The 17,217-nt window shown below is 39.0% G+C and overlaps 1 protein-coding gene across 3 annotated transcripts in view; it reads left to right on the plus strand.

The window, feature by feature from the left end:
* The window catches only part of RHOBTB1 (Rho related BTB domain containing 1), a 52,984-nt gene extending 37,038 nt beyond the window's left edge, over positions 1–15,946 (plus strand). For all 3 annotated transcript variants that reach the window (XM_069019091.1, XM_069019092.1, XM_069019093.1), the window contains 7 exons: positions 4,851–5,036; positions 6,789–7,753; positions 8,178–8,296; positions 10,151–10,301; positions 11,881–11,969; positions 13,047–13,152; positions 13,661–15,946. In XM_069019091.1, coding sequence (XP_068875192.1) covers positions 4,851–5,036; positions 6,789–7,753; positions 8,178–8,296; positions 10,151–10,301; positions 11,881–11,969; positions 13,047–13,152; positions 13,661–13,830 — 1,786 coding nt within the window. In that variant the 3' untranslated portion in view covers positions 13,831–15,946. The remainder of the gene's footprint in view (positions 1–4,850; positions 5,037–6,788; positions 7,754–8,177; positions 8,297–10,150; positions 10,302–11,880; positions 11,970–13,046; positions 13,153–13,660) is intronic.
* Positions 15,947–17,217: the final 1,271 nt, after the last annotated feature.

The following is a 17,217-nucleotide window of genomic DNA, read 5'->3' on the forward strand; positions in this document are numbered from 1 at the left end:
CATAACTCACACACTGGGAGCTCACAGGGTGGCAGCACACCATGTGCTCAATCCTGCCAGAGATTCGGCTGTCTAGAGGGTTTCTTTTCATTCCCTGACTACCCCTAAAAAGGGGTAGTAGCTTCCATCAAAAGTTCTTCTTAGCCAAGTTTGGGAAAATATCCTTGAATGCCTTGGTAGTACCTGCATTAGGTAGATGTGCTGCTTCTCCAGGTAAAGGTAAGGTTCTTTCTTTGCCCACAGGAATCTCCTATAGAAGGAAGGCCATAGCTTGACAGCGAACTGTGCCATAAATCAAATCCCTCCTGATGGAAGAGAATTTTCTAAAAGTCCTTGCAAGGAGTTTCAAAGATGAACTGAGACTTCTCCTGGAGTTTCAATGCTGCCAGATAGTTGTTTATTAAGTCTTATCAGAGGAACAGAGCCACTAGCGTGACCCAGGTACAGCATAGAGCACAGAAAGCAGGAGAGAAGTCTAGTTATCAAGATTTACATAACCTTTTAAAGATAATTTAACTAATAGTTACTAAAAACCTGTATTATTTTCACTTTCCTACCAATTATTCAGTAACACGGGCAGGAACTGCAGAATTCTCTATCCAATCATCCCAAACAACATTTAGTGCAGAACATGGAGTAGTAGAAGAAGGAGAAGAGGGTTTAAAGAGCAACAACAATCCTCCATTTTGATATTTTTTTCTCTTATCTATTTACTACAGAGAAGCCCAAAACCTCTAAATTTTTCACCCTGTGACAATCTTACATAGTAGTCTATCACCTAATTCACACCACTGTATTTTCTAGTTCTTGTCTGATCGTTGGTAATTTTTTCCAAGGTTGGAGGTTAAAACAGTGTCGTTCAGGGGGGTAAGAACCCTTAAAAACAGGCAGAGAATTATTCTTGGCACTCTGGGTTCCTAATAGCTATGTTTAGACCACCTTGGGTTGACTTCAAATGTGTATAATTGGCATTAAAAATGCAAAATTCTGTGACTTCGAGGGGAACATTTTAAGTACTCTTATACTGTTCTTATTCTTAATGTGAGATTCCAGTGCAGGTGTCTGGTCAGCCAGGAGGTGACAAACATGGCAGTGGTGGTTGGTTTGCCTACAGCTGAAAGGATCTGCTTCCCTTTCCCCTGCCAAGTCCCATACATCTGCATTGTGTTCTTCCCTGTTTGGAGCCTCAGAGAGCAAAAGGAAACCTGTTTTCTTACACTGGTGATGCAGAGTGTTTCACTGGTGATTGATCACATGCTAGAGTAAGTCACCCAGAAATTAGGGGGTTTTGGTGATGCTTAAGTAGGTTCAGAAGCTGAAATAAGAATAGATGGTTTGCAATTTTTTTCTGATAAACCTATGAAAACATAGAATGTAAGAATAAACCAGCTGTGCATTTCCAGCATATACCACAGAATCTACAAGACAGTGTGTTGGATATCCAAGCTCCCATTTCTGTTTGCTGAGTTATTTACAATGCTTTCTTTCTCATGATGTTTCAGTATCAAATAACAGTATTCCAATATATATATTTTTATACATTTGTAGAATTTAACAAAGGTGGATGCACACAGTGCCTTATCTATTTTCCATCTCCATTGGATGGTGCTCCAGGAGGAATGTGATGGAGAAGTTCTAAAGCATTTGCTGGAGAGGGACCTTTTGCAAGAGCATGTAGTGACAAGGCAAGGGGGAATGGCTTTAAACTGAAAGAGGTTTAAAATAGATATTAAGTGTTTTACTCTGGGTGTGGTGAGGCCCCAGCACAGGTTGCACAGAGAAACTGTGGCTGCCCATTCATGGAAGTGTTCAAGGCCAGGCTGGAGGGGGTTCTGAGCAACCTGGTCTTGTGAAAAACCATGGCAGGGAGGTGGAAAGTGTTGGTCTTTAAGGTCTATTCCAACCCAAACTGTTTTTTGATTCTATAAAGCACTTCTTGGTGTCCAAGTTTATAAAAATGTTTCTTGAATTGTTCCTGAACTTTACTGGGAAACGGCAATGAAATTTTGTTTTTAGATTAAGTGCAGCTTGTATTTATGAATACATTGCTGCAGAGAGAAAGGATAAATTGGGTTTACTTCTGTTTTCTTCTTTCTTGTTCTCCAGGTAACCAACACAAAACGTAACTGCACAAAAATGGCAATAAATTAGGTCTATTTTAAAAATCGTAGCCTTTTACATTCCCTGAGAATACTAAAATAACATTGGTAAATTTTTAATGTTTAGGAAATATTAATGCATTATTTTAACCTGACAGGTTCTGGTTTTTATGAACAAATGTCAAACCAAACTTTATACTGCAGTGTTAGCAAGTTGTAAATGTGCCATTAACATTAACAGGAATTGTAGGTACTTTAATTAAAGTTTCCAAAGGACACGTTTCCCCAAATGCTCACAGTTCTATGTAGATGGTCAATCTTCCTCATACATTTCTGTCTGCAGTTTTTACTGAGTGCAAATTGTGCTTATGACTTGAATGAAAACTTAATTTATTATGATAGAATGGCTGTATTTTATGAGCCAGCAGAGCCAGCTGTGGTCCTGGTTCAGTGTATGAACTCTGCCACTACCCAGGGATTTCTCATCCATCCTGTTTATGGCACAGAACCATTAATACCTCTCTATCCAGTGCAGAACTCTCAGGAATCTTTGTTTTATGGGGAAGTCCAGGTTTTAACACAGGATAAAGAATATGAAAATCACATTTTTTACCTCTTTTTTCTGTTTTTCCCTTCATGTGGAAGGCAGTAAGATGAGAGTGTCCTGTTAGTGCAGTGCAGTGAGTTTTGGGAAAAGAACCCAGCTTTGCCCAGCTCCGTTTTACGGTTGCCCTGCAAAGGGGAGGAGTTGCTCAAGAACCATGGTGGCAAAAACGTGATACTCCCTTGGCAAGGGCTGTAACACATGCAGGGCTGTGCTGGGCCAGCCTGCTGGGTGCTCTGGGCCTGCCCTGCCCAGGGACACAGCTCACCCCTGGCTCCCCCAGGAGCCCAGACTGTGCCCAGCCCAGCATCGGGCACCTGGGGGAACTGGCGTGTCCTGCCTGTGAAGGCCTGCTGGAGTTCTTTCCTTTTGGTTTTCTGGGAGATGTGATGTGTGTCTTGTGGCTTGTAAAGTCAGGAGGGTTGGATACTCGTGACTGCAATAACTGGGCTTAGGTATTAATTTCTGAAGGACGCTGGGCAGGCTGTCTCTAGGATGCTTAGTTGTAGTTAGGAGCCAACGCTTGCCACTCCAGCAGTCATCATGGCCTTGAATTAAACAACAATTGACCATATTAGAATATATGTAACACAGACTTTTCTGTATCTTAGCTGTGCACTGATTTCTCTTTCTGGAAGCTAAGCAAATGTCTGCTGGGGTTTAGGTTTTACTCTTACCTGACCTTGAATAGAGCAAGTTTGAGTTTAAAGCATGTTTGCCTCAGCTATGCAGCAGACCATTGTGTTGGCTGCTTAGCCCTTCATTATTTACTAGGTAACTATCCAGTTTGAAAAGGCCTTGTTCCTAGGTATGACAGATGTGTTGCAGTTTATGTAAGATAGAAATTTGGAGCAGGAGCATTTCTCTTGCATTAAATTGATGCTCACAGCGGTCCCTGTATTGTGTGCAGCTATCTTTAGAAATAGCTGGATATATCTATGCCTTCAGTGAAATGTAGAAAGCAGCACTACTGAGGAGGTATTTCATTATTTAAAAGGTGAATGTTAAGATTCACTGCTGCTGCTGCTCTATACATGACACAAACTGCAGATACAACACATTGGTGCTAAATTAAAGAATAATAGAACTGAGATAGAGATGGTATTGCTGAGCTCATCCTGCTGACAATTCTGTAGCAGTAAGTTGCCTCCTCAAAATGTCCCTTCTCCTCAATTTTTCTCAAGAGTTTCAATTCAACTTTTTTTTCTTATTTTCTTTTTTTTTTTTCCTATAAGAGACCCAAGAGCTTGAGAACTGCTTGTTTATAAATAATGAAATTGCCCCTAGTTAGGTATGCCCTGAGACAAGTATTCAATCATTTCTCTGCCTTTGGGTGCAGCTCTGACAAGAGTTAGGCAGTGGTTCAGTGGATGAGCTGTCAACATTAATCCTCATACTAGAATTTATAAAGCAAGTTTATTTAGTGAAGTAGTTCCTGTTTTCTTAGAAATCTTTAAAAGCCTGCAAATATTGTCATGCTTACTCTAATTTAAGCCGCTGTCCTATTCTGCACTTTACTGACCTATTTTCACCGTAATGTTTATTTTTGCTGATATTGTAGAAGTGGTCATTCTGCAGTAGTTTGCCCTTCTAACAGGTTATTTATTAAAGACATTAGAGAATTGCTGTGCAAAGCACATTGCAAAGGTGACCACCTCAGTACTTCAAACAGTGCAGTAAAGGTATTTCTCCAAGACAAGTTCAGGAGTGATCTGTGTCTGCCTGTGTGGCTGTTCTGAAGTTTTGCACAGCTCCTCCCTAATTCCTAAGCACCAATGACATTTGAACTGCAATTTAGGCATCCAGTCAGCAGAATTACATCTGGAGCAATGGCAGCCTGTGAGTAACTGTTGTGTAAAAGTAGAGAATGGAAAGCCTGACCTCTCCTCTTACTGCTCCGCTCACACGTGCAGGGATCATCTCAGCATAGAGGGGCAGTGCTTCCTAGGTATGTGGCTTTGTGCTCCCATGCTTTCGTGGTGAAATACGTAGCTTCTCTCAGACCTCTGCACGAACAACATGTATTCTGACATTGGGTGTCAGCACATTTGTCAAAGAGCAGAGCGGGGTAGCGATGGAAATAGGTGAAACTGCAGAGAAAATCATTCGTGAGGTTTTCATTGGGTATTTTCTTGTTGCCTTCCTAGATCCGATGTTGTTGTTCTGTGCTTTTCAATTGCTAATCCTAATTCCCTGAATCATGTGAAAACAATGTGGTATCAAGAAATCAAGCACTTCTGTCCTCGCACACCTGTCATTCTGGTGGGCTGCCAGCTGGATCTCCGCTATGCAGATCTCGAGGCTGTTAACAGAGCCAGACGGCCTTTGGCAAGGTAAAGTTTAAACAAAAATAAGAATTAAAAAAAAATCTTGGTAATCAGGTACAACACTTTCAAAAGAGAAATTGGAAAGCCTAGTTTCCTTTTCTTTTGTACAATGAAAATATATGTGCTTTCTTCTTTTTCTAATTCTCTTGTCTGAGTTGGTTAGTTCTTTAACACAACCAGTTATTAAGTTTCCCACAATATTTTTGCATTGGACATTTAAGTGTGCTTGGGTGACAGAACACTACAGTAAGATAGAGATGGTAATGATTATTGAAAGTTTTCTTATGTAACTTTCTCTGTCTGAATATATGTATCGTGTCCTGTCTTGTCACTATTGTCACTGTTCTAAACTGACAGATTCTACTTGAATTTTCTTAATTCTCATTTTTTTTTAATTTGTAAGTGTAGTCCTGGATCACAGCAGAAAATAAAATGGTTGCAAATTAATTTTTTTTTTTTTTAAGTTCTGAGATTAAAAGAGAGTTTGGGGGTCATTCTAGAGAAGCTTTGTTTTTCCCAGATACAAAATACAACCATTCACATATTTGGCCACAACAGTCCCGTAATAACTGGCTTGTTTCTAATTTATTCCTTTGATGGGAATTTGAATGAGATCAGATTCATGGAAATAATATCCATGATTGTGTAATTGATGACTGTATTGTAACAAATTTCCATAAAGAGATTGAATTAATATTTTGTGGGCCCTTAGAAAACTTTGCATTGCATTGCAGTCAAACTCTTGACTTAGCAATATGATTTTCATAGGTTTATTTATGTATTAAACATTTCTTCATTGTGAGGGTGGAGCAGGCTTTTTGGTTGACTCTTTAAAAGGAAATGGTCTTTTTTCAAAACTCTTCTTCTGCCCTAATCCTCCTCCCTGATTTCACCATTAGTAAGTTTGAGTCAGAACTCTGCGTGTCTAGCACACTTGTGCCACCTGAACTGGTTATTTATTAGCTGGCACTCACAAGCTGTTGTCTGGGGCGTGTTCTGTCTGTGCCAGCTCGTGTCTGCCCAATATGGTGTGCTCACAGAACACACTCTTGGGTCGTGTCTTCTGGGGAGGTGATTTTTTTGCTGGGAGCATGGATCCTAGCCCAGACTTTTTACTGGTTTGTTTACCCTGCATCATGTACTGGAGCTGTTCTGGAAATCATGCATTCCCACATAATGCTTCTATAGCCAAAACAAGCCTATCTCTTGCAGTGTGTGTTCAGTTACTCTTTTGTTTTAGACTACTGTGATTTTCTTTAAAAAGCATGACCTTAAGAAATATTTCCATTTCATATTTAGCTGTATTTCTGGTATTTTTATGTAATGAGAGTTTCCATTTGTGTTTAAATGATGGATACAAAGAAAGGTTCTGACAGAATATCTGAGTAGTAAGGGGTGGTAGGAGGTTTCTTAGATAATGGGAGTTCTCAAGTATCCTATCAAATTTTTTTACTCTAAATTTCACTTTAATAAAGAGGCAGCTCCATTTTGCATAAATGATTTCTACATATATTTAGTAACATTGCAAAGACACCACCAAACTTAAATGAAATTACAAGTATGTGCTATTCTAAAACTCTTTGGAGTCATGATTGTAGATTTCCAAAGGGCTTTGTGGGCTTAATTTTATATTTTGTTTCATTTGAATGATAGTTATGTCGGATTTAGTGCTGAATATTTGGTAAAATTCAATGCTTTCTGGAGTAACTTTGTGATGATCATTATGTGTGACAAGGTTTATTTTTTGTTTAACCCTAGGCCGATAAAAAGGGGAGACATTTTGCCACCAGAGAGAGGCAGAGAGGTTGCCAAGGAACTCGGGATACCATACTATGAAACCAGTGTGTTTGACCAGTTTGGGATTAAAGATGTGTTTGACAATGCAATCAGAGCTGCCCTGATCTCCAGAAGACACCTGCAGTTCTGGAAATCTCATTTGAAGAAGGTCCAAAAACCTTTGCTTCAGGCTCCATTTCTACCTCCAAAAGCCCCTCCTCCGGTTATCAAAATTCCCGAGTGTCCCGTGCCGAGCATGAATGAAGCTGGATATTTATTGGACAGCCCGCTGTGTGCAGATGTCATGTTTGTTCTCCAGGAGCAGGACTGCATTTTTGCTCACAAGATTTACCTAGCTACCTCCTCTTCAAAGTTTTATGACCTTTTCTTAATGGAATGTGAGGAAAGTCCCAACTTGGATGAAACACAGTGTAATAAAGAAAATACAAATAAGGATGTTCTGACAAGTCACCTTGAGACAAACAGTGACAGTGATGAGGCATCCTTGAAATCTCCTGATGTTAAATTTCCCCCAGAAACGAGTGACTCTTTAAACACTCTAGAACCTGAATCTGGTGAAACAAACTCTGCAGCAAGATCTCTGGCATCCTGGGGTAAGGGGTTTGTTAGTGTGAATAAGGAAATGCAAGTGAATCCTGTCTCAAAGCGGACGTCTCCTGTAACTGTGGTAAAAATGGATTCGTCTGTGCAGGCCGGACCTTTTAAAACTGTTTTGCAGTTTTTATACACAGGCCAACTGGATGAAAATGAAAAAGACCTCACCAGACTGGCTCAGATTGCTGAAATCTTGGAAGTATTTGACTTGCGAATGATGGTGGAGAATATTATGAATAAAGAAGCCTTCATGAATCAAGAGATTACTAAAGCATTTCATGTCAGAAAAGCTAATCGGATAAAAGAGTGCCTTTGCAAAGGGACATTTTCTGGTGAGTAAATACCTGCTTAAGCAGGAAGAGCACTACTTTCTTTCTCATCCATGTTACTGTCACTTCATAGCCTTCAAAAACTGTGACAGCTTACATTGTTCTGAGAGGAGGGATGACCCCAAAATTGTAGTGTTACTCAGGCCAACTGTTCCAACCTGGGATTCTGTAGTTTCATTTCACAAAATCTACTCACAGCTTTTAAATAAGCGACACAATTCTCAAAAATGTTGAACATCCAGTATCCCCCTTTACAAGTGAGGTTTTTCATTTAACTGTTTGAAAGACAAGAGTTATTTTTGGGGTGAGATCATGGGAAATGAAGGAAGCCCTTGGTTAACAGCATGCAAGTGAAGCACATTCATGAGACAAGGTTACTCCTGAAGCACAGACTTGCAGCACTGCTGTGCCTTTGTTCCCTTGGCAGATGTGACATTTAAATTGGATGATGGAAGCATCAAGGCCCACAAGCCACTGCTGATCTGCAGCTGTGAGTGGATGTCTGCTATGTTTGGAGGATCATTTATTGAAAGCTCCAAGAGTGAGGTATTTGTCTGGTTTTGTCTGTTTTGTTTACAATGTCTGATGGGTTTAGGGTGATGGAACATCATCTATTTGAAAGGTTGCAACAATCTGTAGAATCAGGGATTTACTCTTCCTTGCAAACCTGGGATGCTTTTCTTCTTAAGGCATTAAATGAGGTTGCCCAAGAAGACAACATACTTTCTCCAAGGCATGAGTCTTCCTCCAGCATGGGAGTGTGTGTTTAAACCCAAAGTCCTGTAAAATATTAAATATAGGGAGAGAAATTAAGTGTGAATTTCTTTGAAATAATTTTTTAAGTTTTTTAAATATATATTTATACAATCAGAAGCCCTACAAAGAATAGTTGGGGCAGGGGCATTGATAAAGGAACTAAAGATAAAAAAGGTTAAAGAACATAGAGTGTTAAACCAGAAAAGGGAGCTGTTTTCACAGTAGAAACTGAGCTAACTTTAGGAGAAATTCTACTAACTTCAGTAGCAACTCAGCACAGATTCTGCAATGCATTATCTTGTCCTTGGAGTAAAGCAGGTATGCAATACAGTTTAAAAGATCTCAATACTTTGAATAAGATTTTGCAGAATAAGCCTTGTATTTTTATGTGCCTTCATGGTCTGTTTTTCAAATTCCAAACACTCTGCTAATATTTTTTCTTGTGCTTTATCCATATCTAGGCTTTTTATTGTTTTGGTTTTCTTGTTGCTTTCTATACTCATATGCTCATATGAAGTGTTCACATTTTTTGTATTTAATATTCTGATAGATATTTTTCTACTTAGATTTTTCTGGCTTCTTCTAATACAGCTGTAAACATAATTCCTTTCCCAGAGGCATACTCAACAAGTGGTTCATTAAAAATACATAGTTTGATTCTAGTGAGCAGCATTTGGCAATGAAGAATGTGCATTTATTTTCTACCGGCCTATTTTTAATGATTAGCTTAACAGTCTTCGCTCATCTTTCCAATTCTTTCCAATTTAAAATATTTAGCTTCCATTTTGTAGAGTTTAAAGCATTCAGTAATGCTTTTGGAAGTTTTAAAATATAGGTAGATATGAATTGAATGGTTTGCAAAGAATAAAACTATCTACTTTTACATATTACCTTTTCTGTATTTGGGGCAAATTTTATAAACTCACTCATTAAATTTACAGTTCTCTGCATTAACAAAAATATATCAATAATGAATGAGTCTCACAGCTAGCTGCTCTCACTTGGAGAACTGAGCTGCTTCCCAGAGTGGCTGATGAGCATGAAAGGTTCATGCTTTAGCATGAGAAATTAGGCAGTTCTTGTCCTAGTCTTGGTAGCTTAATTCCATGCTCGTTACACTCATTACATGTGTGAGGCAAAAAGGGCTTACATTTCTTTTTCCTCATTTCTTCAGTTCTCGGTTCCTTCCCAGCCTTGTTTACCTGGATAATTTGGTTATTTACCAAAAGACTGAGGAGGGTGGTTTTATTGTTATCCTTTGTTTTCTGCTATTCTCAGAATCCACAGAGTTTTCCTTGCCAGGAGCAGATAGATTGCATTCCTCAAGGAGTCCACCAAGGGAGGTTTGGCGTGGGAAGTGCTCAGTGACTTTTATGTGTAGCTGTCCATTTGCAGGCTAGAGAGCATTGAACAGATTCCCTGTTTGATGTGGATCCAATTCCAGCTTGGATATAACCTGGCAAAGGATCTGACTCTGGAGCAATGCTTACCTGTTGGTTCTGTTTTGGAAAATGTTTTCCCTGCATTTCTGAAATAACTTGAAGAGAAAAAGAGACAGTCCAGCAAAGTGAGAGAAGTGAAATATAGCTGCTGTATGAAAGTCCCTTAATGATTAGAAACTTTTTTCTTAAATATCTTTTCCAGGTAGTTCTTCCCAACATAAACAAGACATCCATGCAAGCAGTTTTAGATTACTTGTATACCAAGCAACTGTCCTCCAGTCAGGAACTGGACACACTTGAGTTAATTGCATTGGCAAATAGGTTTTGCCTTCCTCACCTGATTGCTCTAGCAGGTAAGAATTTGTGGCCTTGTCTGATGCAGTGTTTTTTGCAACAGCTGAAATGTGCTTTAATGGTTTTTTGGAACACATAAGATTTTCTCAAGTGTCAGAGAAAATAATTATTTTTTTTCTGAGAGGGATATTTTAATGCAAATTGATATTTTTACACAGAGAAATGTATTTGCCTTTCTCCTGCCTTTTTTAGTTTTGTGCTAAACCAGCTCAGACCACTGAAGTTTTCTATGCTTTAAAAACAGAAAGAGTAAACTTTAGCATTGAGGATAATGTCTGTGGATTGTAATATCCATTTTGTTGTTGTTAATTTACCTGAAAACAGGAAGGACTACAAGTTTTCCATTACGTAATGAAGTGCTCTACTTTACATTTCTGTTCAAAGAAAGTAACTGAGCCAATGCAAAACTGGTCTAGATGATCATGTTTTTAGAAATGCTGCCTAGATCCCTTTTCACTACATGGGAATTGATATTTTGGTATATACATGGGGATTCAACTCTCATTTCAGGAAGAAAACCTTTTTAATCCCATATTTAGAGAAAAATTACAGGTTAGAATACCACTAAAGTTTAAAAATTAAATCCATACACATCCCAGACCTCTGGGGTTGTTTGGGTTTTGTTGTGTTTGTTTCTCTCTATTTCAGTAATTTGGCATTGTTCTGATCACATGACCAAGGCCAAAACTCAGGGACAGATGAAATAAAGCTACACCTACCTACAGGACTGCATTTAGGCAAAATATTCTCGCATACCAAACCCTGGCTCTCCTTCAGTTGTGCATCAGGACTGTGTCTCTTGTCTTTACTGGTTCGGACAGACCAAATCTTTATTGCCTGATTTTATATGCACATTTTAGCTGAAGTTTTGGGTATTTTTAACGTAATTGCAGTGTAAACATCCTTACAGTATTAAGAATATTTCATTCTGTTTAATTTTTGGTGAAATAATTTTGAGTCCAAAGGCTACTGCCGACAACTGAACCCAGTAGAATCAAACCACCTGACAATGTTTCTCAAAAAACACTCAGACTTTTAAGATTATAGGAAATGGTTCTGGGAAAGGGTTGAGGAGAATCTTGAACTTAGGTGATTGTTGGGGGTGCTGGTCAGTCTTCATCTGAATCTCTAGGAACAAGTGATCTGAAAACCTAAATAGGGCCTGAAGTGACCTTTTCTCTATCACTGCTGTGTGTATACTCATTAACAAATCCACAGTTCAGTGGCAAGTGCACTGTTGCTTAAAAACTTTGTATGACCCAAAGGAGACAGCTGATCCATATTTCTCATTTATACTGAATATTGTACCCATGCCAGAGAGGACTAGTGGCTGCTGACCCTTGTCCTTCTCTAAGTGGTTATGAACCACATCTTCAGCCACAGCTCTAAGGGTCAGAATTTGACTTCCCCCAAATGTGAGGTTGCTACGGTTATCTGTGTGAATATGACCCCTGCCCAATGCTGGTTAACACCAGGAGGAGGGAGAACATGCTGCCTTGGTTCTTTGTTACCTGTAGATGCTGTGACCTTGCAGTGTGACTGTTTCCCCTGTGAGTGATGAGTTTTCTCCCCTCACAGAGCAGCATGCAGTGCAAGAGCTGACCAAGGCCTCCATGAGTGGCATTGCTATAGATGGAGAAGTCCTCTCCTATTTGGAACTGGCACAGGTCAGTATACACAGCCTTCTGAAGATATTCTGGTCAGCTGCAGGACTTGCTTTTAGCTCCTTACTGGTGCTGAGCATTGCTTCTAAGTGGCTCAAAGTCTGCAGTTCTGAGGAAGACTGATGATAAAACTTAGTTTTATCTTCTATTTTAAAGAAGGTTTTCCATTAGTTCAAAGGTAAAATATCCTTTTAAGTAACCTCAGAGGAGTTGTCTTTCAAATATATATTTTGGTTTGTCTTGATTGTGGAACTTCCAAGCTCCGTGTTCTCATGACCATGGTTCAGTAACATGGAAAGCAATGTAATGAAGCTGTTCAGCTTTGTAATGGTGATTGATTCTTGCATTTCTTTCACTTCAGTTCTTGGAATGTCTTTGCAGTACAGGTCTAAATATAACATTTTTTGAATACTTAACTGGCTACTCAGAGTCAATCGTCTGATAATTCAGAGTATGTGCAAATCCTCTTTATGTCCAAATGCATCTCAGTATTTCTTGAGTCCCGTAAGTAATTAAAAGAGAGTGCCCCCAGCTCACAGTTAAACTGCACACATCTGTTTCCCAAAATGCAGAGGACTCCCAGATACAGTAGAACAAGCTAAACATTTTATTATTCTTGATTTCACACTAACAATGAGTCAGCTGCAGCTTGGCTTGAGGTAGCACTAAAACACTGCACAAGCTGGCCACCATGCAAGATTTCCTGCAGCTGTTTACAAAGGCCTCTCTGCAGTACCTGTAATCCTGCTTCAAAACCAGAACTGAACCCCTCCCAAGAGAAAGCAGCTCGTTTCACTTCATTTTGATTGTAAGAAGGGCAATTTTTCTTTTTTTCCTTCTCCTGGTTAAAGACAGAAGCAATATCTCTAACTACTGTTAGAATATCCCATGTGGCCAGTACCTACCCCACTATGATGTGTTTATAACCCGAGATCAGAGCAGGCAGTCAGAATGAACACTTGGGGGAGAGTACGGCCAGGTACCATCTGCTGGGACCATTCTAGCTTTAGCTGTTAATAGGGGCTACAAAATGAATGATAACCCCAGGAAATGGAATAAGCTCTTTGTTTTTCTTCACAGTTTCACAATGCTAACCAGCTGGCAGCTTGGTGCTTGCACTACATCTGCACCAATTACAACAGTGTTTGCTCCAAATTCCGCAAGGAAATCAAAGCTAAATCTTCAGGTACGGGCAACTTCCCCCCCTCCGTTTTCATCAGGTTTTCCCTTCTTTCTCCCCACCCAGCTGATTAAACATAAAGACAAAGATGAGCTCACGTAGCTAAGCTAGGAGACTGAACCTCTGTGCTATCTTGAACAGCATTCATAAATTCTTACCTGCAAAGAAAGGTCATAATCATTAGCCTGATTGCTGGGCAAGCATCATGTTCTTTACCTAATTCAGTGATGCTAAAAGGAACAGAGCTCTTTTCAGGCTCTGCAATGAAAAATACACTCTGTAAAGGCCTTGCTTTTTTTATAGTTTTTGGTGGATTAATGTCTCTTGTGTGTAACCACTTTCAAAGTCTTTTCACACTTAAGGCGTTTGAGGAAACTGGGTGAATCCTTGATAAGCAAGCCAGCATAGAGAGTGGATAAATTATTAGCTGCATAGCTTTTTGCAAGACATTTCTGGGATTTGTGTATCTTACTGGCGTCTTTGGGGATTTCTTTCATTGTTTCTTTTCAATCAGATAATCAAGAATATTTTGAGAGGCATCGGTGGCCGCCTGTGTGGTATTTAAAGGAAGAAGATCACTACCAGCGAGTTAAAAAGGAGAGAGAAAAGGAAGATGTTGCACTGAACAAACATCATTCAAAGCGGAAGTGGTGCTTCTGGAATTCCTCTGCTGTAGTTGCCTGAACAAAGCAAATAAGTGGAAATCCATAGCCAGAAATTAGTCTTATTGTTAGAAATAAGATGTAGTTCAGGTTTTCGGGAAACTGTGTTCCACGTGTGCATTTATTACTGCTAGGGTCAAAAGCACAAGCTCACTCAAAATGAGCCTGGAACAGCTCCTTGAAGTCATCTGTATATTTTTTGACTGGTAAGCAGATAAATGTCAACCATTATTACATTACTTTTTATACAAAAAAACCCAAATCCAGCATTAATGTTTCAATCTCCAGTTGGGAAATATTTTTATACTGTCTGGTGTATTTTGGTCAGATAAAATTCTGGATACCGTTTTATTTTACAGACACAAAATAATCATGTAGCAGCTTTGTAATTAGATTTTAACTATTTTTACTATGCGAGTACAGTGAAATAGACAATCTTCAGTCATAAGAGACTGCTTTTAGAGTATCTCATAAAAAGTCATCTTAGGAAAAAAATCTAGTTGCCTACTATAGGTTGTCTTTTTCAAACTAAGTACTGTGCACTGGTAATATAATTAGATGGTTATTTCCCCTTTCTAAAGCAAAGGGTTAGAATAAGATCCAATAACTGCAAGATGTAGAGTGCTTGATCTTTGCTCAGCTGAATAATAGACAGCATAATTACCTGTTCAACTGCAGGCAAATGTATTTCTAATATTTGCCATGTAAGTGCAAATAATTATGACTACGTGGGCCATGTGAAATCTAGTGATTCTAAGTATTCAGAGGTTTTATATGTCTAGATCAAAGAGGATATTTCTAAAATCATTTAGAAGGGCTTATTAATTTATATCCTTATACAAGTATGGATCTGAATGCAAAAAGCAGTTTCACTGCTTGCATTTGAATTACTGCATGGCAGTTACCTTGTTCTGCAGGATCTTCACCATGCAGCAGCCGTTCCTCATGCTGAATTCCTTTTTGCTTCAGTGCAAGCAAATGAAAGGGCTGCAAAAACAAGTAGATGTTATCTAGTGTTCCAGCATTTTGTAAGTGAAGAAGGGTCTTCACACAGAAGATTACTTCAGTTTGATCCAAATTCTTTTGTAGCTTTTCCCAAGTAGAACTCAGTTTTAGGTTATTTTTAAGTAGGTGATATATTTCCCCTGGAAGTAGATGTTCCCAGAATGCTGGGGGCAAACTCATGGTAAGGCAGGAGTTCTGCACAAGTGGTGCAAGACAAGAAAAAGCTTCCAGTGTTTCCAAATAGCCTGTGTGTTTATGACTTTTTATCAACCATTACTCTAAAGCTGCAGTGTTACACTAGATTGCATAAGGATGAGAACATTTTTTAAAAGACCAAAACTCAAATACATAGACTGTAGAACATACACATGCAATCCTGTGCAGTGTCTCAGGCACAACTCTGTAACCAAGGTAGTATTGTGTATTAGGTTTGTTAATCCTGTTCTGTGCTGGCAGCTCAGCACACCAATGTGAAAAGCTGTTTGTTTGTTTGTGGTTTTTTCTCTGTATCCAAAGGCAAGGCAGTACAGTCACCCCCCAGAACTGTAGGTCAGGAAAGGCTTTGGCCTGAAAGCCATAAACACCTCGACATATTTGCATTCTGCATGGACTCCTGCTGAGCTGAGGCTACCACAGGATGGTAGGAGCCACCCAGCACAGGAGGAGAGGCTGCTCTACAAACCTTTGTGAGGAAAGCAAGTGAGAGATTCCTACCCCTCTGAGATTTGTCACCGCATGGTGATAAAGAAGGGCTATAAATGGTGGTTGCAAATATGTCTCCTTAATTCTTGGTCAGTGACAAGGTGAACAAGAACATGGAATGAGAGAAGATGTGTCAAGACTGAGATAAATAGCTGTTGTCATAAAATGTTAACCAGTCACATTTTAAGTAAGTATTGCTACTAGGTTTTACACAACCAAAGCTACTGTATGATTGTAATCTTGCCAAACTGTAATGGATATATAAATGAACCTGAGGTATATGCAATAATATCCAGTTATTCTAGTTATCAGCTACTATAACCAAGTGGCTGGTTCATTTGGTTAATGCTGTCTATGGCCTTTAATCTTGGTGGTTATTTTGTGTTTTTTATTTTGGAAAAAAAAACTCAATAAAACTGTTTAGTTACAAATTGTCTCCTAGCTCTTTGAAGAAACTTCCTTAATTTTGAATTGCATTCTTCCCTTTTTAGTGCTGCTTGTAAGCATTTAGTTGTGCTATCATTCATTGAATTTTACTGAACTTTTACATATTTGCATAGCACATTAGGATTTATGCTTGGGAATGTCACAAGGAAATCCTACAGTTTGTATATTATATTGGAAGGTTGGTGCTGGTCACTTACTGTTAAACTGCACAGCAAAAAGAAAAACAAACCTCTTGCCACTTTTCCCCATGGTTTCTAATATTTAATTAGCATGATATTACCCAAGGGACATGAAACTAATTGGTCATGACAGACACAGGGAGGAAAAATGTAGGTAAACAGCAGGATGTCTGTGAGGTTTTCAGTATGCACTAAACTTTGTACAAACACTGTTTTCCCTGCTTTCTCACTGCCTTAGTTGCCAACCATCTTACAGAATTCCTCATTACCTGTTAGCAAATGCTCAGCAACTACCTCCCTGAATACAGCTTGTTTAATTGATAGATGTGTAAACCTGGTACTTTTCCTGAGAATTTTTGCAAGATATCACACAAAGAATGCCATGTTAAGAGCTTTGAAAAAAATCACAAAGCAATGCCAAGGGCAGTGAAAGTACAGTGTTCATTTGTTATTCAAGTGCTAATTTATGAAAATGTTACATATCTAATTTACTTTTGGAAGCAAAATTTTATTTCTTTGAACTTACCATTAGTAAAGATAATGGGCTCAAAAGAAAGAGTGGTGATGTCAGGTGTAAAAATGTTTCTCTTGTTTATGATAAAAGCAGTAGCGTGGAAGGAAGGAGCAAATCAGAGGCATTGCTCTCCAAGGCATTCTTTTTTAAAGACTAAGACCGATGTTAAGAAGTTCTTTGTTTCTGGGGAGTCTCATTCATCTTACCTCTTAGAAACAATGTTTTTCTATTTGTTCTTTAAGACAGAATTTCTGCCAGCAAGTTTCTCTGCACCACAACACAAACCAGTTTCTGTGGCCTCCTACCCACAAATAGCCCACCAAAGCCAGAAATAAGAGGTGTTGTGTGAGTAAGATGGGAGTGGCCAGACTTCAGCCACAACTCCCTGATTTCATTCACTGAAGACCTTCTCCTCACAGTCCTTTAGTCAGATCAGGCCTCAAAGTGAGCAAAGGTAAGCTAGACAGTACTAAATATGTGGGTGTGTTAAGAAGGGTTGCCTTCTAGAAGAGACTAATCTGGAAATCCTTTCTGAGCACTGAAAGCATGGTTCTACCAGAGG

Source organism: Aphelocoma coerulescens, chromosome 6 (assembly GCF_041296385.1).
Source record: "Aphelocoma coerulescens isolate FSJ_1873_10779 chromosome 6, UR_Acoe_1.0, whole genome shotgun sequence".
Taxonomy (NCBI): Eukaryota; Metazoa; Chordata; class Aves; order Passeriformes; family Corvidae; genus Aphelocoma; species Aphelocoma coerulescens.